We start from the raw sequence: 23,468 nt of genomic DNA on the forward strand, positions 1-23,468 counted from the left end.
TAATATAAAACATAATATTTCTCTAAATATTTAATATTATTCACAGTATATATTGTATCTATATTTTATAAATCTCATATAATATTAAAGTCTGGTTAAATTAATTCAACCAGAATGATACAAATTGTATAGAAGAAAAAATTCTTCGAATATTTATATCTCCAATTATTATTATCCATATTTCAAAATGGTCAATCAATCGTGTACCACCTCCTCCTCCTCCTCACGTATAATTTCCGCATATAACCATCGAGCGAAATCTTTAAGGATTGATGGGTTCTTCTTCGTTCTTCCTCAAGTAAGGACGTAGAAATTTACTACCCTCGAAGTTTAATTAAATCAAATCGAGAGACTTGATCGCGCTTTCTCGACATATAGGTGAAGAAGAAAGTTTCATTCTCGTCAGCAAAGCTCGTGGGCTATCGCGCGTACCAATGAACAGACGAGATGATGGTAGAGGTAACAGCTACTTTTGGAAATTTATTAATTTCTTGCTCGTAATAATACGAGGTAATTTACCCTCTCTCTATCTCTCTCTCTCTTTTCATCCCATCTGTTCCGTTCCACACCCTTCCAACCCCCCCACCCGACCCGCACAGCACCCTTTCTTTTTTTACCTCTCAACCCAGGCGTAACACAACTCTTTGATGTAACCATGGAATATTAAAACAGTTCGCGCACGCAACATTCGTTTTATTTAAACTGAATTTCATAGAAGGCTCCCTTTAATCTTTCAACGCTTTGATTCATACAACTTTAAGCTGGTACATTTAAGCTCTAGCAAGAGCACCAAGAACAGTCGTTATTTTACAAACAATGAATGTCACCTTCGTTACGTTTTTAACGTTCTCTCGAGTCACTTATGTACTTTCAACTAACGCAGTAGGTAGGTACCTCTCCTTTCATTATGATCGTAACTCTCTTATATTCCTGCCTTTTTTTTTTTTTTTCATTCTCTTATCTCATACGAGAATGAAATGTTGCTTGACCGTACGGGGAAATAATAATAAAAAACAAAAAAAAAAAGAAAATTCTATATTACGTGCAATACTCGTATCTCCTCGGGAAGAACTTTTTTTTGTTTACTTTTTCATCACGAGAATTGTGTAACGTAAGGTTAAGGGGAAGGGGAAATAAGACGAGGGAAGTAAATGTTTGAGAAAGAAAGTAATATTTAAGGGTTTTTGAAAATTAAATACATTTTCTCTTTCGTGTTTTAGAATATATATGTCTTTGAATTACCATGTGTATCCATATTATTCGAAGTATTTTTTAGAGTTTTTACAGTGTTTCTGTGTCCTGTAGTACCTAAAAGTTTCTTGAAAGTATATTTTTTCTAATTATAAATATATCTCAATGTTAGTGAAGTTTAATTTGATTGAATAAAAATTTTCTACAGGATTCTTAAAGGTAAAATGATCTTAGTATTATTTTTGTAATTTAAACTTTGCAATTACCGAAACCATAATAATTTAGTTAACTGCAATTTATGCTTGTGTTTCGAATATTATCACATTATTATTATTATTAAAATAAATAAAGTAAAAATAGTATGAAAACAATATATTAGTGAAATTAATGATGAATGTGAAATTAATGATGAATGTGAAAAAAATACATAAGTAAATCTAATGTATTATGATATACAAGATTATTTTTTACTAACGTATTGATTCGTTGCAACACAAAAAATGAAAAAAGTTGATAAAAATTGCGTATATTTGATGACCTTACAGTAACTTTTCCCTTTAATCGTAGACCACATTTCTACACCACATTAGTTCACTTCTTCTTCATCTCCTCTTCAACCATCTTCTCCCTTTTCGAAATATGGAAACTAAGTTAGTGGGTTAAACACAGTCAACTTAGAAAATCATTTCCTATGTAACATAGAAATTAATTTCAACCATTTGGAATAAGTTTCTTAGGAAGATCGATCAAATAGTTAAATGATCATAATAATAAACTTTTACATAACATTGAATATTACTTGAAACACACGTAGAAACTCCTTTACGACATTTTCGTTCAAATTTGTCCTTTAGAAATTCGAAGATAAGATCTTTGAGTGCACGTATTAAATCTACAACTATTATTTCTATTAATAAATCATTTTACAAAAGAATATTATCGTGTTTTTACTCTTAACTGGTTCGCGTTTAATTCTCTGCAAATGTATTAAAAAATTGAATAAAAAGATAATTTCATTATTGCAACGATTTCTTTTCAAATAATTCTTCGTGTGACACATAAATTACGAATAATGTTTTAGAGAATAAGATTGGAATGGAAATTCAAAATGGAAAATAGGAATTAAATTCGTCTCGATTAAATGAAAATAAATTTATCAAGATTTTCCTTTCGTGGAATAGAAAATTTTCAAAATAAGTACAATTACCGGAAAGTTCTTGATTGATCCAATTGTAATTTAACTGGTTGTACCTTCCAAAGGGATTATTATGTTTTTGCTAAATTTGACCATTTATGATTTTCTAATAAAACTCTAATCGTATTATACAAGTTCCAATAAATTAGAAACTCATTTCCAATGAGTTTATAACCATGAATATAAATTTTATATAACTAATAATTATTATATATATTATAATTATATTATATATGTGATATATATATATATATTTTCAATATTGAGAAGTGAATCTTCTTCTGTAGTTAATTTAAACTCTCAGAACGAGAGACTTCATAAAGTATGAAATACGGAATTCAATAAAACACAGAAAAGTAGGTATAAAACGTTTAGAGTTATTGTCCTGTTATGTTTAATGGACATTTTTGCGATTCCTTGAGAGCTCAATAATAAGTTTATTCTAATTAATTTCAAATAAAATCTCAACATTATTCTAAATAAATAATGAATATTACTATTAATCATTCTCGAATAATATTGTAATAATATAATAATACAAATAAAATAATTAATAAATTAAATAGAATATATTGAGATGAAAAAAAACGAAATAATAATAATAATAACAATTATTATAATAATTTAAAACGAATCATTATTTCCGATTAAATTATTATATCTCTTAATGATTAAATTAAGAATAAAAAATCGGAAATACAAAAAAAAATAAAACATTGTCTCACCATAGTGACCATAGTGTTGGCGCTATCAGTACTAGTGTTGATCGTGGTTTCAGAGGCTGTACTGGAACCCATGACCACGACCTTTGGTACCGTACGACAGCTACGACTTCCACCGGCGGATTTGAAGTGGAGCCTACGTAAAGCGGAAGCCGCATGCGAAAGTAAATCACCATCCTTTGAGGAAGAACCTTCTGAACCCCCATGACGTCCACCACTACCACGCGATGGCTGCGACTGCGACTCTCCTGAATCACACCCGGTACCCCGTGAGCTTCCTCCTCCTCCTCCTCCTTCTCCTCCTGCTCCTCCGCCGGCCCTCCCAGGGGAGCCACGATTCTCCAAACATCCCTGCGGACCGATTGGTTTTATATTTTTTTTTTTTTACTACGTATCTCTTTCCCTCTCTTTTTCTTTCTCTCTCTCTCTCTCTCTCTTTCTTTCTCTCTTTCTTCCTATTTCTATCTTTCTCTCAATCTCTATCTTTTTCTATTACTCTTTCTCAGGAGTTGAAAACAGTTATGATATCGGGTTCGATTTTTGAAATATTATTGAGAAATATATAAAATGTTGTAAATGTTATATAGAATAAGTATTATTTGATATTACTGCGAGATTTAAATTTAATATTGAATAACACTTCATTAAATATAATTATTTGCTGATAGAATAAAATTTGGATAATTAATCGATACCTGAGATAGTAAAGAACTTTTTAATAATTATCAATCTATACCAGGGTTTCTTAAACTTTTGTCATTCACGACCCCATTTATGATTGCGAGTTTCTTGACGACCCCATTTATGATTGCGAGTTTCTTGACGACCCCATTTATGATTGCGAGTTTCTTGACGACCCCATACAAATATTACTGCTGTCGGTGGAGATAGCTCAAAACCTTCAACAAATGCACGTGTCTAGACGCTGCAAGTCCACTGTATTCCGCCAACTCTAGTGATGTTATAAAATGGTATATATAAATATTTGACATTAAAATCTCTCGCGACCCCAGAAWTTTGCTACGCGACCCCGTTTGGGGTCGCGACCCATGGTTTAAGAAGCCCTGATCTATACTATTCATTTACTTTATTTTTCCATAGGAAATATTTAAAAATTTGCAATAATAAACGCATACGGTGTTATTTATTTTGATTGAATTTTATTTTATTGAAATGTACTTTTATATTAGTTTTAAGACCTTATTTTTTATTTTTATTAAAATAATGTTGTTAAAAAAATAGAGTTGAAATTTTTAATTAACTATTCAAAATATGGCTTTTTTTAAAACATTCGTAGATTTTCAACTGCAGTAATATCTATACTTATCCTATTTAATTGCTATATACATATTATAGTTTTTTTTCTACATCGATTTTGGTTGTGATTTCTTAAATATTGATATTACATCGGTTCAATATTAATTTTATAACTATTGTTTTTTCGGTTTTATATCGGTTTTGCGGTTAAGTTCAATACAGAACTGAAAAATAATTGTTGCAAAACAGTTATTGTTTGATTTGATAGAGAATAGATGCGTATGCTCTACAGTCTTTCTCCATATTGAATTTGGTTTCAATATTTAGAACATTGGTGGCATACTAGTTCTATAACTTTACGCTATTGTATTTGTTTCGTTTAAAAAAAAAAAACCGTAACAGTTATAAAACCAATATGGAATTTATACAACATCGGTTTCGAAGAAATCAAACCGAAAACTGATACGAATTAGAATTGTTACGTCTACAACATTTGTAACATTTTTTTTTTTTTTCAGTACTTTTTATTGTTTCAGTGAAAATCAATATGCATGCATGTGCCAAACACAGGCAAAAACAATTATCTCCATTTTGAATACATTTGAAACAATATTAAATGATAAAAGTGTTTATTGATAATAAATAATAAATTATACAATATAATGGTTTTTAATTTAATAAAGTTTTCTAGACTTTCTTTTCTTATTAAGGAGTTAATCGATTTTCCTAACGAGTGGCTCGTATAACACTTTGAACCAGTTATTTTCGAAACTGTTTTCACTCCTTTAGTTTTTCATGATTTCTAGTTCAATTTTTATTCTTAAGGAAGGTTACCTTTGTTTTTATGGTCACCCTTATTACAAACGACCGATCTTTTTAATGAGTAATCTTATCGCGAAAGGGATATTAAGACAATACGATGTTCTTTCATAACAGATATTACCGGTTATGAATTTTCTTATTTATCGATGATCCAAGTTGAGTGATATGAGAATTCCATATTACAAATATGTGACATATGAGAACATAAGATATTAACTTTTTCGAAAACAGATTGATTTAAAGTTTGCTAATTGCAGTGATTTTTGCGAATTTCTTTTCCCCTACGAATAAATCATCATAAATAAAATAAAAAATATATGTAACATTTCTAATCAAATAATATAGCAAATATATTTATAATGTATAATTGTTATATTCATAATTGGCCATTTTTTTTTTCTTCGGTTCATTCGACAATTTTTAAAGTATCGATTTTTATTTTTTAAGCAAGGTTGTGCAATTAATCAGGATTAATATTGTATTTAATATTGCGTATAGATCTACAAATGTATTTATTATATTTATACCAATTTTTCTAATAATAAGTATTAATTGTCAAATGTAGACAAAATTAAATCGAAAAATTAGAACATTCAAGATTATCCTAAGAATATTATAAAAGTATATATAAACAAATGGATCAGAATCATAATTTTTATATTCCCAATTATCTAACTGTATAATAGAAAAATTCGTTCTATTAAAAGATCCTAATTACAATCAAAATAAAATAATACAAATATTTATTATTGACTTATTAAACTCAACGATTATTATTTAATCCCATTTTAAATTATCGATCGTGCGTATTTAAAAGGTCGAATGTAATTTTTGAAAATTATTATAATATAATAAAGAAGATAAATCAGTCACGTGGAAAAAAATTTCTTTTTTCTTATCTGGTGTATTGATTATATCGAGGCTCGCATGAAGAAGATCAAAATCAAATTATTTACAATTGAAAAAAAAAAATGAAAAGTAAAGTACGAGGAAAGCATAGAGAAAGAAAGAGATAAAGAGAGAGAGAGAGAGAGGAAGATAGAGAGAGATAAAGAAAGAAATAGAGAGAAAGAGATAGAGAAAGAGAAAGAGAAAGAGAGAGAGAGAGAGAGAAAGAGAGAGAAAATGAATCTTCCTCTGTTCTCGATGCTATCGAGATAACCGTTTACGAGAAACCCGGAATGCGATTACCTTTTCGATTAAATGTCTCGCGAGCTGGATAGAACTATGCACGTGATTGGGTACCGCTATTAGCAAGAAACACGATTTCTTCCTTCCATTTCTTCCCTTTTTTTTTATGAGGCGTCCCGATAAATTCGCCATCTTCGAGACTAGCCGCTCCTCTCGTTACGAATGATTATTGTCATTCGACGTTTTACGATCTACGGAAACGGGACGTTTCGTTGGTTCGAAATCATTATTCATTTATTTATCGTTCAATGGTAATAATAATGGTAAACAATTATTAGTTGAAATGAACATTATGAGCTTAAAATGCTGTAAAGAATAACAATGAATTTCGTTAATTGCGGAATTAATTGAACATAAATCACGATACGTGTCGTATGGCGATACATATTCGTTTAATAAATAAAAATGCATTGTTATAATATATATATTTTATATTACACACATTTGATTACTCTTATGATGAAGTAAATTTTTATATTTTCTAAGAATTATTATTAGAAAATTAATAATCAAAATACGTTTTTAATAATATAAGCAATAATGTGTAACAAGCGTTCGACGATTTCTTAAACTTAATAATTATTAATTCGTGTAATATTAGTTTTATATATTAAAACTCTTTCCAAGAGGAACAAGAAAAAATGTGTACCATGAATAATTATTTTTCTCACGGGAAGATAAATAAAGAATACGAACGATGATTTTTCGAGGTACACAAAAGAGCAGATAGAAACGTAATAGAATTTTCTCAACAAAATAGAACGAAATAAATGGAAAACAATCAACAAGTTCCCGGAAGTATTGCAAATTCGTTAAATTCCGAAAAAAAATTACAAAAGCTGCAGTTCCTTCAAACACAACGTACCAAAAATAAAATATTTCTCCTCTTCTGACGATAAAAATTTATTTCTCTTCCTGCATTTATCTCCTGGGGGATGAAACATGTGCGGAATATTTAAAGAGAAAGAACCAGAGAGAAACAGAGAGAGAGAGAGACAGACAGATAGAAAAAGAAAGAGAGTGAGAAAGAGAGAGAGAGAGAGAGAGAGAGAGAGAACCACTCGTGATCGATTAAGTTCATCCGTGCCATTACGTAATATTAGTCATTATCGGTTAAGTAAATAAACAATCTAGGTCATGCGTAATTAATACCCGTCAAAATACATGATGATATGAATACATACCCGATATGAATACATTATGAGGACACACATAAAATGTATTGCGAGTGATAGACCGGGTCATCAACGAAATGTATTTCTCACACCACACCACCACCCACCATCCCCCTCCACCCTTCCGCCATTGAACCCGTCTTCTTTCTTTTTTCCACTACTACTAACCCAACCCCACTTTCCCCCTACTCATTCTTCCCTTTGTTCAAAAGTATTCGATGAGAAAGTAACAAACTGTCTTCCTCGTTGGAGAAAGCAATCAAAAAATTGTCCCAGGTCGCTAATTTGAACGATGCCTTTTCTATATTTTTTTTTTCTTTTCACCCATCTATAAGTATCATCCCTTTACTTTTCTTTCCTTCGCTAACCGCTTGCATACTTTGTTGTTGTTTTTCTGTTCTACCGAATGTAAACTTTTCGCGAAATGAGAATACTCTAGTTTTAGTTTGGAAGAAACACGTAACATTGCATTCAATGGATGACCCGACGTTCTCAAGTATGTTCTGTTGCCACGAAAAGATTGAAAAATGTATTCTCGGAACGATGTAAAGAAGAAGAAGAACGATGTCGAGAAAAATAAAGGGAATACGAGAGGGAGAGAGAGAGGGAGGGGGAGAGAGAAAGAAGAAAACTTTTCAAGGCATCTATCGAAAAAGATGAAAGTGCATTTGCTTAATGAGTATCCGATACTCTTCGTTAATAATAATAATAGTTTTGGTCATGACTTTTCGTCTTACATTTCGAACACGAGGAAAAAGTTACATTCTAAAGTTCTCAGCTTTTTTATCCCCCCGAACATATCTCGAAACGATGTGAAGCCAAAAAGAGAAAAAAAGATAAAAAATGGATAAGAGATTTATTGGAAGTGGAGAAAAAGGATTGAGCTTTCGGAATATTATCTGACAAATATTGACCTTCGAAGATAGGATGGAATAGAAAATGTGTTCAAAGTTGATATTTCTTCTTATCGATCTAATCTCACACTTGGATTTTAAATTGCCGTGTAGAATGTTACATTTAAAATAAAAAAAAAGAAATTCATATTAATATTTGGATTACGATATTTTTCTCGCAATTAAGATTTTACGAGTAATTTTTTATAATTTTTATTTTCTTTTTTAATGTAACACGAACATTTGAATGTAAAAACGTAAAAAATTTGTACAGTTAACTCTTTATGATCTTATATGACTTAGAAACTCACATACAAATATACTTAGATTGCTTCTAGACAATATATTCGACGAGTACTTTTAATCGTGATAATTTTACGCTAAAATTTTATTTTAGAAACTAGTTGACTCTTATTCGTTGATTGAAACGAGTACGTTTTACGATTAAAAACAGAATTCGAAATCAGAACGTAATATGGCAGTATAAAAGGATTAGATATATGGATACGTATTTCGTTTGATCATTCTTCTAATGTCGTTATGTTTTATCACGAGAATTTCAATATTTCCAAAGTGGAATATGACGATGTTTTTTTTATATCATTAAAATCTAAAACGAATGAATGATATAGCAAAGTAATATAAAAAACTATGATTCTATTTATACATATTAGTTATTCTTATCTATATTTTATAGTAATAGTATCTAATAAATATATTTTTTACTTTGTATTTTTATGATGTAAAAGAATATGAAACGAATATTTTGTATTAATTATTATTTTTTATATTTACAGTATAACATTGACTCCGTATTATAGCAATATGAAGAGAGAAAAAAAAATTACATATTTAGCGCTATTATAAGAAAATAATGTTCATTAAAAAGAGCTTCGTTATTTTTATTATTTTTAAAAAATACGAGAAAAAAAATTCGTTTTTAATGATTTTTATCTTAAGGTTTTTTTAATTATTACTCATCAGATATCATATCATTTTAATGAAAATCATGTGTCATCCTATTATATATTCTAATCTATTGTGAAACTAATAGATGCGGTTATTAATAGGAGATTTATATTAATGCTACGAATGCGTTTGAATTATGCACGCATGTCCATACTCACACACCTACAAATCGGTAATAACGCGTGATGCATACATAGTTATAAAGCGTACGTTAGGTAGCCGAGCGCGTAATATAGTTTTCCACCTAATTAGAATGTAATTTCGTCAGTAGATGTAGTGTACGCTTTACGATTAGTAGGATCAAAATTGGCTTTGCCGAAGATCCATTTAAAAGCTTTGGTTATTTGATATTTCATTTATTTATATTTTATTGTACAAATCATTTCATTTATATTTTTACACGTCTAACAAAATATTGTTCGAAATTTGTACATATTCCGGGTAATTGGTATTCACGATTTATAATAGATAATAAAATCATAGAAAAATGAAAATAAAAAGAAAATAAAAAAGAAAAAGAAAATTTAAAAGTATTTTTCTCGTAGGTAAAAATCAATGCACGATTTGTAATTTCCTTTATCTAATTTCGTTCTATTTACTCGACAAATATTGCAAACGTCTTTTTACAAAATTTTCTTTTAATACCTCTTTGAAAATATACGTATGGAAATGTTTGGTTACGTTTACATAAAGCCGTGGCAAATAAACTCGCTCTCTTTCTTTTATTCTTTTTCTTTCTTCCATGAACAAATCAGCAACTATTTTTTATTTTTTTTTTGTTTTTCATTTTATTTCAAGAACATCCCAAATATTTTCTCGCGAATTAGCATTGCTACGTTTAAATGTACTTTTGTAAATCTTTACTAAGAGAGTTTCTCTCTTTCTTCATTTTAAATAATATTTTAATGAATTATGTAAAGGAAATTCTTTCAGAACTATTTCTGCAAGATTATGTGAATAAGGAAGCAGTAAGCCAAACGGTTGTTCATAATTTCGAAACTCGTCCACGTTCCTACTGATCTTTTACTAATCCGATTTAATGCTCTTAACTTTATGAAAGATTTAAAGTGTTTATAAGAAATGAAAGAGTATTACGATCCTTAAGAGAGAAAAAGAAAAGGAAATATAATAAAAAAAGTTGGAAGTATCATTTATTACTTAAGAGAAAAAATTTCCAGTAATTAAGTGTACGCGTTTTATTAATATACGTATAAGTAGGAGTTAACAAAAAAAAAAAAGTTATAATATAATATTGGTTTCGGATTTTGAAACAATTAAAAGTTGGTTATAACTTTCCTGGAAATAATGATTCACGTTTATATCGGTTTCTTAGTATTTCATCGATATTTTATGGTTTCCATATTAGTTTTGTAACTATTTTTCAATTTTGTATCGGTTATAGTTTGATTTTCCTAATTTTTTATTCATTTATTTGATTATTATTTTAATATTAATATCAGAGGAGAACCGGTGTATATCCTAAGCCTAATGGTAATCGATACAGAACAGAAAAATAATAATTAATAAAACCAGTATGACACTGACAAAACAACATCAATCTTGAAATCCTAGAATCGTAACCAATAACTTCAATGGATAGAACAGTTATAACATTACTTTAGTATTCATAGAATTTTTGGTCAGAATCAATGTATAAAAGTTAGAAAAAGTTATTTTCGGAACTAATTTAACCACTATGTATACAGGGTGGATGTAAGTTTATATGAACATTTTTCATCTAATTGACCTGCAATAATAAATAATATAAGTTTGGTCACTATGTATATGAATAAACGAGAAAATAAAATCTAATAAACACGATCTAACTAATTATAATTCAAGGAACGTTTTCAAAAATTATTCTCATTTTTATTTGTGTTATTCTCTCTCTCTCTCTCTCTCTCTTTAACTTTGTCATTCTCTCGTGGGTGAGAAGTTATCGCGAAAGTTAGGCGCGTAAAGACCAAGACTATTAAGTCAAAATGGATTCTGTGCTGCCGAGCAACTAATTCCAATTAGTTATAGGGACTTCTGTTGTCTTGCCAGTGACGTTGTTGCCTATCTAAACTAGTTATGCTTTCCCTATGTTCTCGGTTTTAACTGTCACAACGATTGAGAAGACATACTAAATGTTTATCGTGACTAAGGTTTATCTAATTGTAAGTTTCGTTAATCGATTTACTTTAATCCCCTTTCTAAACATAAAAAAGAATTTCTTTTATATCTTTTTCTTTTTCTTTTCGTGATCAATTTATTTGTCGTGTCTATAGTAATAATAAGATTTACGTTGAAATAACGTGCTATGCGTGTCGATTGTTATCTGCTTCTTGTGTGAAAATAAGTTATAATCGGTGTTATCTGTAATCGATACTTCAGTATGTCATGAAAAAATAAATATGAATATTATTATATATTGATCAAATTTTTTTCTTATATATTTTAATTTTTATTCATTCACAATTAATGACAATCTAATGTCAATACGAATAATAATAAAATAAATTTTTTATTGGCTTTTTAAAAAGTATTATTTACTTATTTTTTCACAGATTTCCGAAATGAAAGCAATAATAAAAGTAACTTAAATTTTATTTAAAAATGTTCCAATAAGATAGCAATAATTGGCGAAAATGAAAACCATGTTAGCGAATGTAAACCAATATTGGTTAGCCATGTCGTAAGAAATGAACAGTGCTATTTTATGTTATAAAAAAATGAATATTGAAATTTATTTCTCTGTACAAAGTGATGCATATAAAAATTTAATATAATGTACCATGTAAATAGTTTGTACAAGAATGATTTCAAGTAATAACTCGTTTCGATTGGTTTCTTTTTTTTTTATTAAAATCATCTTTTTGAAAATTAATGAGAAGTGAAAGACATCGAATACGTTGTATTGTACACAAATACAATATTTTGAGGTGCAAGAGAATCAACGAAATCAGTTGTGTTTGATTAACCCGAATATTTGAATACATAACACCAAGTATTCAATATACCGAGAGTTGTAAGTAACTAATAACTGAATCATCATCAATTGCAACGATTAATCCAACGATTAAATACAATTTTACATTGACTTTAAAAATCGACAAAAAAAAACAATTTTATATCATTTCTATAACGTTTGCTTTCATTCGAAAATCGTTTGGAAATGAAATCGAACGGATAAGAAAATCCTTAGAAATGAGGTGCATTTTTCGAGTAGGTTGGTACCGTGCCGTTCGTGAAAATAATGCGACCGGAATCGTTTCGAGAAAGTCATTTGAATTTCCTTGAAGGGAAAGTAAATTTGAGAATGAAATTATCGCCCTATCTCAGTCATCCATTTTTCTACGTATACCTTTACCCGTTCTCCCTCGGGCGGCAATAATCGCTAGGATTTCATTTAAATTCGATTCAACGTGAATCTCGATGCATTTAAATCTTCAAGCAGTAGTATCAAAATCGAATTCAATGAAGTATCGTAAACTAGATTTACGTGGGACTTTTTTTTTTATCATCGTCGGTTGTATCCTTTCAAAAGTGATTTTCTTTTCTTTTTTCTTTTTTTCTTTACTTTTCTTTTCTTTTCTTTTTTTCTTTTTTTTTGTTTTTAATCTCTTTTTCGCGTTCTTTTTTATTTCCATCGTATTCTACTACTTTACTATAACGGATTGAACCCTTCAGAAACAAATTGTCTTTGTAGTTTTCTGCCCTCTCTTGAAAATCCAGGGATAAAAGTCCATGGGACAAGTCTTACCCTCGGATTAATGGCCGACCAACGACCCTGTGGGATTTTACGAATCTTCTTTTCACGAGTATTGTGCGAGTTCTTTCGTGAAACGTTCGAAATTCACATGGTAATCCCTAACGGAGAAGTAATTGTCATTACGTAAAGTCAATTTTCACCTTGTCAAATTGTCTTTTTCTTTTTAATCACACATCTTTGATTAACCATCAAAATTAATATTTTTTTAATGAATATTTAAGCGTAAGTACTTAAATAACATATGCATACTTATAAAAGTGGTCTTAAAATTAATCAAAAATGTATAAAAATTCAATAAATTATTTTATCATAAGTAAAAACGTAATATTTACAAGGAAGAAATCACTAATTTCGATTACTTCGATAATCACGGGTTCGTAAATCGATCGTAGATAAGTATAGAATGTTCTTCTCTGTTTCGATAACATTTGGTAATGTGGTTCACCTCGACAATTCCTATATTGTCTTTCAAGAGAAATCATCAATGTGGAAACACGAATGCGAATATAATTAATGAAGCTGGAGAGCTTCGTTAGCGTCGATGAGTATTATTAGTCGTTATTTGACAAGTACGCGTGTACAGTTATGTCATTGTTTTCTCTTGGCTATTGGCTACACATCCATGCTTGATGAAACAATTGACCCATTTCATCTTTTATTTCCGACGCTTGATCTCATAAATAAAAGCAACCTGTAGTCAGTCAATCAGTCAATTTGTTACACCTGCGTTCGTTTTCTTTTCTATCAACGTCGACAGTGTATAAAATAAAAAATAAAATACAATTGCAACAAAGAAAAAGGTTACTCTGGTACTTTATTCTCTCACTCTCTCTCTCTTTTCCTTTTTTTTTGCTTTCTGTTTTTGTATTTTCGTTTGTAAAATTGTGTTCGAGAAGAATATTTTCTTTCTTACAAATTTTCCATTTTTAGTTTTATAATACTTATATATGAATATTTTATGAGTATTATTTCTGGTATCAAGAAGAAACTTGATAACCTCGAGGCAACCTCCTGGCAATTGTAATTTATTTCCTTTCTATGTCTCTATGAGACTCCTGGTGCTCGTCCTACTGTAACATCCTCCTTAACTTTTCGCAATGTTAAAATCATGCTCAGACTGTGCAGTGGTTTTCAAAGATTTTTGTATATGCAAATATATATATTTATCTTTCCCTTCCCCCTCCCTTTTCTCTCTCTTCTATTTTATTTTGTTCTCTTTTACCATCTCCCTCTCCCCCGTTTCTCACTCTCTCTCTCTCTCTTTTTCCTAATTTCGACTTCATGATAAAAGAGACTTAAAAATGAGGAGTCGTGCTGCTTTTTTTCTCGAAACCTCTATTTTCTTCTTTCGCTAGCATATTTAATAACTAATTATATCGTAAAATCTCTCTACCTCCTCTCTATCTTTTTCTATTTCTATAACTATAGGTAAATAAATGATTGAACAAGTAACTGCATGACATAAATATAAAAAATTCAAGCATGGCTATGTTAAAAGATGCCGTAGCAAATAATTTGAAAAGAACAGGATTTTTCAAGTTTAAAGGATTAGATGTAGTCAGAGGCATGATAAAATGAATATTTTAAATAATTTTGTTCAGACATTTGTCAGATTTTTTCTTTTTGAAAATTCTGACTACCCTTAACCGTTGAATTATTTCATTACAAGCAAAGTCGATATCAGACTCTTGAAAATTAGCTTAATTCGCTGGTTTTACTTAAAAACACGTTCGAAGTTCTTCTTCTCTTCTTCCTTGTCCTCTTCTTCCTTATCCTTTTGCTTCATGCTGAAAGAGAAACTTCCCGAGGCGTGTATAAGCCAACGTAATTTATTGTTTCTCTACGAAATTTACACTACTACTGGTACTATAATAAAGATTGTATAATGGAGTTACTCAGCTTCTGTTACAGTAATAAAGACTGGTACGATAAAGTTAAAAATATGAGTTTGAAAAAAGGGGTAAGGAAGGGAGAAAGGAAATATATACAAGCAAGACGTATATAAGTATCAGGTAGGTAGAAAATTTAAAATAAAGAAATAAATGAGATTTAAATTTGAATTAATATTTTCGATGATGAAGCATCAACTTCTATTATATTTTCTTCACTGATTCTTTCAAATTATCTAATCAAATATTCTTAACAAAGTGATAGTATACTATCCATCGACAATACTGCAACCTATAATCACGATTACTTTATTGGTTGAAGTTAAACGTAAATAATTAATAATGGTATATATACAGTGGTTCATGAAACTATTATAATGCTCGCTATTAAAATTTGCAAGAATAAAAATATGCATGTTAGGTTTAAGTTCTGAAAGTAATGGTGTAATTATTATAAGCATCTTATTACTGATAAGAAATATCAAAATAATTTCTATAATACATTTAACGACTAAAACAAGTGACGAAATTTGGAAATTTTTCGAATATAATAATTTACATTGTATACGAAATCTATGTATTTCAATTAAAAATTTTTTTTTTTCTAAAATGTTATATAGTACCTAGAGAATATTCATATTCACGCACACACATGGATAAAATAAATAGCTCGAAACTCAAAAAGAAGGTCAAACAAAATACACGATTATACGAACTTTTTTAATTTAGTTTTGCTGTACATAAAGTGACCCTACATGTTTAATACATCTTGCACATATCAAATATATATAGGTGTGTATATATGTACAAACGCATTTATGGATAAATCTAGTTGGACTAATTACTAACAAGATCATCCTATGTAATGAACGTATCAATTAATAAAATACTTTCGATGTTGACATGCGTCAGAAAATAACTATATTTTGTCGATAATTAACATTCGTTCGTCAAATGTCATATAAAGAGAGATAGAAACAGAAAGAGAGATAGCCAGAAATATATAATTAATCATAGAAATGTGTAATATGTTAACACCTTTGAAGTTAAATAATCTATTTTGTACTAATAATAATGTTATGAAGTTTTTAATAACTACGAAGAAATGAATATATGTTTTATGAAGTAAACAACAAATTAATGGAAAGTTCTTCTATTGCAGCACAGATATAAATTCAAAATAAGAATTTGTTTAAAAGTTCTGTATTTAAACATATTTTATATATATAATACATAAATATCTTCATAATTAATTTGTAAAACATTTCGAATGTTTAATATCATTACTTTAAAAATAATCCAATTTAAAAAAATCCAATTTAAATCCAATATCCAATTATAACAAAAAAAGTGTTAAAATGTTTATTTTAACTTTAACTTTAACTACATATATAAAACTTATGCACTTACATTGCATCGAATGATACTTTCATGAAGGTAATTAAAACGAAGAAGATTTAGCTAACATAATATTGAGTTATGTTAGCTAATAGGATAAAGAAAAATTGATGAAGAGCAAAGCTTACAAGTTGTCATCTACGATAACTAAATGGTTGTTGCTTAGTCATTACGATTTCTCACAACGTAACACGAAGAGTTCTTAATTGGCTTGTTAGTAATTAATCTGGAGTTGGCAGAGCTGTTAATAGTTGTGTCTATCCTTCATTCCCTTTTCCTCTTTCTCTCTTTCTGTCTGTCTACCTGTCTGTCTGTCTTTCTCATTCTTTCTTTCTCTCTCTCTCTCTATCCTTCTCTTTCCCTAGTCTTTGTCCAGGATATCCATTGTTGCGGCTTGCAAAGTTAACCTTTAACCTCTTACTCTATTGTTCGTTGTTATATGCAGAACGTGTTTCAAGATGCGAAGTAAAGTGTAAATCTACGAGTAGACTTTCTACCCCTAATAATGCATTTGATCGAATTATGAAGTCATATGATACTATTCATAAAGTTAACTCTCTTTTTTTTTATCTAATATAAGTCTCAATGCATTTTAAAATGAGAAGATGGAATAAAGTAATCTAGCTAGTATTTTAAATCATTACTGACAATTTTGATATTTTTATTGAAATAAAAACTATATGGGTTTTATTTTTTCTTTTTATGAAAAGAAATTTTAAAATTTTTAATATAAAACTGTAAAGAACTTAAAAATGAAATTTATTTAAGAAAAATAGTAAATGGAAATAATGACAGGAAGATTATAGATTGATTAGAAAAGTTAAAAAAAAAAAAAAAAATATTAGGAAAAACGTAAGAGAAATTAAATATGCAGTGAAAGATTTGAGACTAACGAAACTGCCAAGATTAGGATATGATTAGGATAATAAAAAAAGGATCAGAAACTTAAAGAGCTTATAGTACTAACAAGGATTAAAATTAGGACCTATGTTGATAGGAAATTATTGAGTTCTATATAAGTTTTTATAGTTATAATAATATAAGCCCTTTAAGTTTTGGGCCATTTTTTTTTATCATCCTTCATATACAAGGTATTTTGAATAATCTGTTTTCTCTTATATCATATTAAATATTAAACTTAGTAAAACCTTAACTAAAATAACATTTAAGGTAATAAATTATGTTTTTGAGAAAATGAACGAACTATTAACATAATTGAGAAAAGTTATGATATACCACATCATGGTTTAAATGAAACATAGTTTTGTTATTGTCCTTATTATTGCATAAAGTTAAGATTACATCTTGTTATAAATATTTTGCGAAATACTAATATTTAAAGATTTACGTTGGTTAGAATAAATTTCATGCAACATTATATAATACTGTATAGAAAACAATGAATGTATTAAAACGTATAAAATAATTATATCATATTTTAATATCTTATCAATTATTAATAATGGCAAATTCATTTCAATAAAGATGTAATCCATATTTCATACAGGAACAACAACAACAAAAATAGACACGTTTCATTAAAAATAATCATATATGAACTCTTTTCAATTATATAAAATATATGAAAAATAATAAAACTTAGATTTACCTGAATTATACAATTGAACTTTGATATATCCACGTATCCACATATATGTATATCACTCGTCAAAAGTATATACACCAACGCACAAATGCATATCACTCGCCAACAATATATACACTCGCGCACATATGCACATCACTTGTTGTATAGGAATAAAATACGCACACGTATACGCAAAATATATTTCATACGTATCTAACATCGGTCTTACATCTCTCGGCGTTCAACATAGACTGACAATGTGTATGAAAACGACAATGTAGTAGACCGGTAACGAATGGTAAACACGAATGTCAAAATGTACGGCAATGAGATTCTTAATAGAATAAAAACAATAATCGTCGAATATAACAACCGGCCGAAGAATGAGATATGTATATATAAACAAAACATTGAACGACTGACAAACCTTTTTTTTTTGATAAGATTAACCTCTACTCACCGCTTCTTTCTCAGTCGTCGTTCTTCTCAGTTTCCGAACAGACGTGTTTATCCGCGTATTACTGTATTATCGTATTATACATTTTTTTCGACTCACTTATCTTCTCATTTACATTTAATACACTGTTTTATATCCACTTTTTTAATGATACTCTATATATAATAATATTTCAATAATATAATTCACGTTAGATTTGTATTTCATTTTATATACGATACTAATTATACACGAATGTACATATTGTATCTATATTATTCTTTAACACTACACATACTCGCGCACATATGCATATTATATAAATATCACAAAACACGCACACGTATACGCGAGATAAATTGGATACTTTTGTAATTTTATTTTTATATCTCTCGGTACTCGCGAATTGGACTAACAATTAGTATGAACATAAGAATGCAATATATTACATCGACATTGAACAAATTTTTTATTGGTTATAATAATAATCGCGATTGATTTAATTAATTTGTAGAATTAAGTTAGTTTCTTTTGTTTTGGCGTTCGGTTAAGACGGTATCGTATATAATTATACTTCACAATTAAATATTAATTATTACATCTAATTATATATCTATATTTTTCTCTTTCATCTGTATTTATACAAATTCTAACAGGTAATGCGCTCAGGTACGGTAAATAAATAATAAATTAAAGATTATGTATGTAAGAAGAAAAGAGAGGTTCAGTTTTTCGGCGTGTTAAATGAAGTGAAAAAAAGTGTAGTTACTTTATTCGCGTGTGCTGTGTGAAAGAAGAAAGTGACAATAAATTCTGTTTATAATTGTCAAATAGAAAAATTGAATGTCGCGAATTATGAAATGTGAAAAGTGCAAGTGAAGTGATTCTCCGATGTAATGAATTTTTGGGATACGTAAACGAATTTTAAGAGTAAAGACGATAGAAAATGATGCAACCTGGACGACGAAAAATGAAACGAAACATTCAACCGGTGAGTGTAAAATAAAATCAATATAATTATTAAAAAAAAAAAAAAATAAAAAATTTTATTAATTATTAATAAAATTATTAAATTGAAAAATAATATTAAATAATATTATTGAATAATACTTTCTTAAAAATGTGAGAAATATTTTCTAAAAGCTTTCTCAAGCGTATCCGTTAAACACACGAAAAGGTAAAATTAATTAAAATCATTATAACAATGGATTTAAGCGACTGTGTATAACATACATATGTACACACATACATATACGTACACACATACGTATACTGGAACGATTCGTTGTGAAACAATTAAAAATTTCTCTCCGAAATGTTCGTTCTCGCGTTATAAAAGTAAAAAAAATAATCATTTCTATTTTCTTCTCGAATATTTTCAAATGAAAATAACTCGTGAGAAATATTATTGATGAAAATATTAAAGGAAATAAAATTAAAGCATCTTCTTGCTATACATAAAGTTTTACGAGAGTTTTAAATTGAATCTTATGTTAGATGATACGGCTGAAATGATGTTGACCTAGAGAGAAAGAGAAAGAAAGAGAAAGAGAGAGAGAGAAATAAAAAGAAAAATACTTTTTAGGATGGTACATGCTTGTGCCGTTGCAATTTGCGGATACATAAAATGTTAAGGGTTAATCATCTAATCTTAACTTGGTACTAGTTTGTCTAAACTTTTCGATCGGTGTACCAGTTATATGTTGGTTGGTTGCTAAGGGTAGGTCAGGGACATGACTATAGTTCAATATTCGCTGGTTCATCCCTTTTATTTAATACCACTCTCTTTGTTTCTCTTTCTCTTTGTTAGTCCAATGCTTCAAAAATTCAAACAATTTCCATAGAAATGAAAATACATTTGTCCATTTTAAATTTATTTTTCAATTTAATTTCCGAGATATTGTATTCTCATATTATATACGCGAATAATTTTATTTATTTGTTAAAAATATTTAATAGTTACGCGAATAAATTAATATTCATTAATTTTCTTTTTAAATTATTTTAATAATATATTTATAGATAGATAATCAATTAAATTGTTAATGTCTTGACAAATCAATAATTTCATAAATAACATTTTATTTATATGTTTTTTCTCTTTCTTTTATATCCATTTATTTTCTTTTTTTGTTTTTGTCTTTATTCGAGTCTAAATATTTTCACGTGGAAAATATTTTCGAGTTATCGAAATACCTATCTTCTTCTTGTCCCAAGAATTTAAACCGATCGAGCAATAATGCTAATTCACGAAGAATTTGAAAAGAGGGGTTGTTGCATCTCTCGACGTGCCATGCGTCCTCGACAAATTTCGTTTTATCGAGAGAAAATTGCTTTCAGAGTTGCCATGCGATTCGTCCAGAAACTACTCGCGTAAATCGCATTTAAATCAATTCCGTGTTATAAACTTTCTCGGGTTTGTTCTCGTGATATCTAAAATCGAAATACTTTTTAATACTTTCAACTTGTTTAACATATATGCGAAATGTAAAGAGAAATTAATCAATTAAATGATTATAAAAAATATTAAAAGACACGAACACATACAAAAGAAAATAATGAAAATTTAATATTTTCATCTAATTGTGAGAGAAAAGATCGCAAAAATATTGTACTTTACCAACTAAAGTGTAACAATTTAAAGGAAAAAACTATTGTACAATGTATTATTAATATAAAAAAAAAGAAAGAAATTTTTATTAAAATCGTAGTTTTAAAGATATCTCTTAATATTGAAAAGATTATTAATAGGAATTAGAGAATCAAATGTCTCATTAATTAAAGAAAAGAAAAAACAAATAGTTATTTAATATATCTTGATATTAAAATAAAATTAAAAAGAAACGTTTGATTTTGTAAATTTAAGTTGGAAATAACAAAATACAATTTCAAAAATGAACAATCTCTTGATTGATATATTACGATATTCGTTACGATATAAGATTTGGTAATTTTGATTAAACGCAGGATAAAGATTACTCATAATAATTGTTTTAATCGAATTCAATGAAAATATAAGAAATGTATTTAACCAGAACGTTTAAAAAGTTGTATTATTATAATTTTAGAGAAAAAAAAAGGGTAAAAGAAATAACTATATATCGGTTTTCAATATTTAGTTTGAAATGTGTTAATCTATCACAATTTCTAATCGCAATTTCATCGAACGAAACAGGTACCTACTTGAATGGGCCGACACTAATCGTTACGCTCGTAACTCGAACCCAAGCTCGCGTGTTCTCGCAAGCGTATGGCTCAGCAAAGTGCATTCAGGGCATGTCGTAATGCCTAAGTTGAAGGCAAACAACGAAAAGCGGAATGGTAACAGCATAAATGGAACGATAATAACGGTAATACGATACGGTCATAAACCATAAACATATTTAACGTTAAATATTTATTGCATCCTATATATTCGTACGTAATGCAACGGTATAACACGATCAATTTAATATTGTATTATATACATTTAAATGTTTATTTTATAATTTTAATTATCTTTCATAATGTACAAATAAGACCATGATATGCTAGTACATTATAATAATAATAATATATCAAATTTAAGTTAATATTGAAAAATGATAATTTCAAGTATTTTCAGATTAAATAAATTTGTTATATTATTTTACGTTGTGATATATACAGTGAGTTACATAAAGAGTAACAAACAAAAATTTAATAAATTCATTTATCGGTTTTATCGGATGTTATTTAAAATTATATATATATATATGACAATATTATTTAAATTATATACATTTAACTAAAAAAATAACAAATTAAACGTATCTCGATTTAAAATTAAACATATGTTCCAAAAATATTTACATATACAGGGTGTGGAAAAAAGGGTTTGATATTTTAAAAGGTTTATAGTATACTCACTCAAATTGCACAATTAAATATAATTATACGATAATCACTTGTATATATAGTATGTGTAAACACTACTGCATACAGTAGCCAAAAATCTTTTACTTACCTTCTAATATTAACAAGAAAACAAAAATGATTAAAGTTCATATTGAATATACACAAAGGAATTACAAATATCGTATTTCTTTTTTTATCACCCCCTGTATACAATTAAATAATTAATCGAAGAATAGGAATATAAAAATTATTCTATAGGAAGTTATTAGAAAGACGTATAAAAATATAGAATATTTTAACGATAAGGTAAAATATTCAAGAAAAAAAAAAGGGGGAAGACAGATAGAAAGATAGTGAAGAAGTTTTTCCTTTTGCAAGGGTCACTTTAAAACGCGAGAAAAAAATCTCATGTGGCTCGTCGAAACGACGGTTCGTTTTCATTTACATGACCTCGATGAGATTTATTATTCATTAGGATACCTTGAACTTCTTGGACATCCATTAAGGGATCTCTTTATAAGCTGTTCGATTAATCACCATGCTTCTTGTATATGAAATGAGTACGGTACGTAGGATATTAAATGGTAAGAAATTACTATTCGAATGCATTCTCTTTCTCTTTCTCTCTCAATAAAAAAAATTAACTATTTCCTTGCTATATTATCAACGTCATTACAATACCACTATTGATGGAACAACAACAACAACGTGCACGATTGTTATATCATTAAAAACGAATTACGGAATAAAACATTGCTAATAATATAATAATTGATAAATAATAAATATTACAAGATTGTTTAGTTGTCTTACTGGCTGGTTGTGTATCAAGTATGTTTAACAACAGTTTATCAATGATCCTTAATTAAGGACAAAGTTCAGTTGTAGCAATATTGGTCATTAATTAAACATCAGTTCGAGTGATCGGTTGTTTGATCATCTCTCAAGAAGATGACTGTATATAAATACTCTTATAGATCATGACCAATTCAATTTGAAATTGATTGATACATTTGTTTGAATGTATTAAATAATGATCGTTAAAGACCGAATCTTATCAAATGATACCGATGAGATTTTCAATTTTCATTTCGTCTTTAAAAAGAATTGTA

At 28.4% G+C, this 23,468-nt stretch overlaps 1 protein-coding gene across 11 annotated transcripts in view; it reads right to left on the reverse strand.

Annotated features, from left to right (window-relative positions):
- Positions 1-23,468, reverse strand: part of LOC106786409 (flocculation protein FLO11-like) — a 128,976-nt gene that overhangs the window by 51,570 nt on the left and 53,938 nt on the right. For all 11 annotated transcript variants that reach the window (XM_014747767.1, XM_014747769.1, XM_014747766.1 and 8 more), the window contains 2 exons: positions 6,379-6,569; positions 3,112-3,459 (listed from right to left, as the gene is read on the reverse strand). In XM_014747767.1, the coding sequence (XP_014603253.1) occupies positions 3,112-3,459; positions 6,379-6,510 (480 nt within the window). In that variant the 5' untranslated portion in view covers positions 6,511-6,569. The remainder of the gene's footprint in view (positions 1-3,111; positions 3,460-6,378; positions 6,570-23,468) is intronic.

Source organism: Polistes canadensis, unplaced genomic scaffold (genome assembly GCF_001313835.1).
Source record: "Polistes canadensis isolate GaletaPanama2010 unplaced genomic scaffold, ASM131383v1 scaffold_73, whole genome shotgun sequence".
NCBI lineage: Eukaryota > Metazoa > Arthropoda > Insecta > Hymenoptera > Vespidae > Polistes > Polistes canadensis.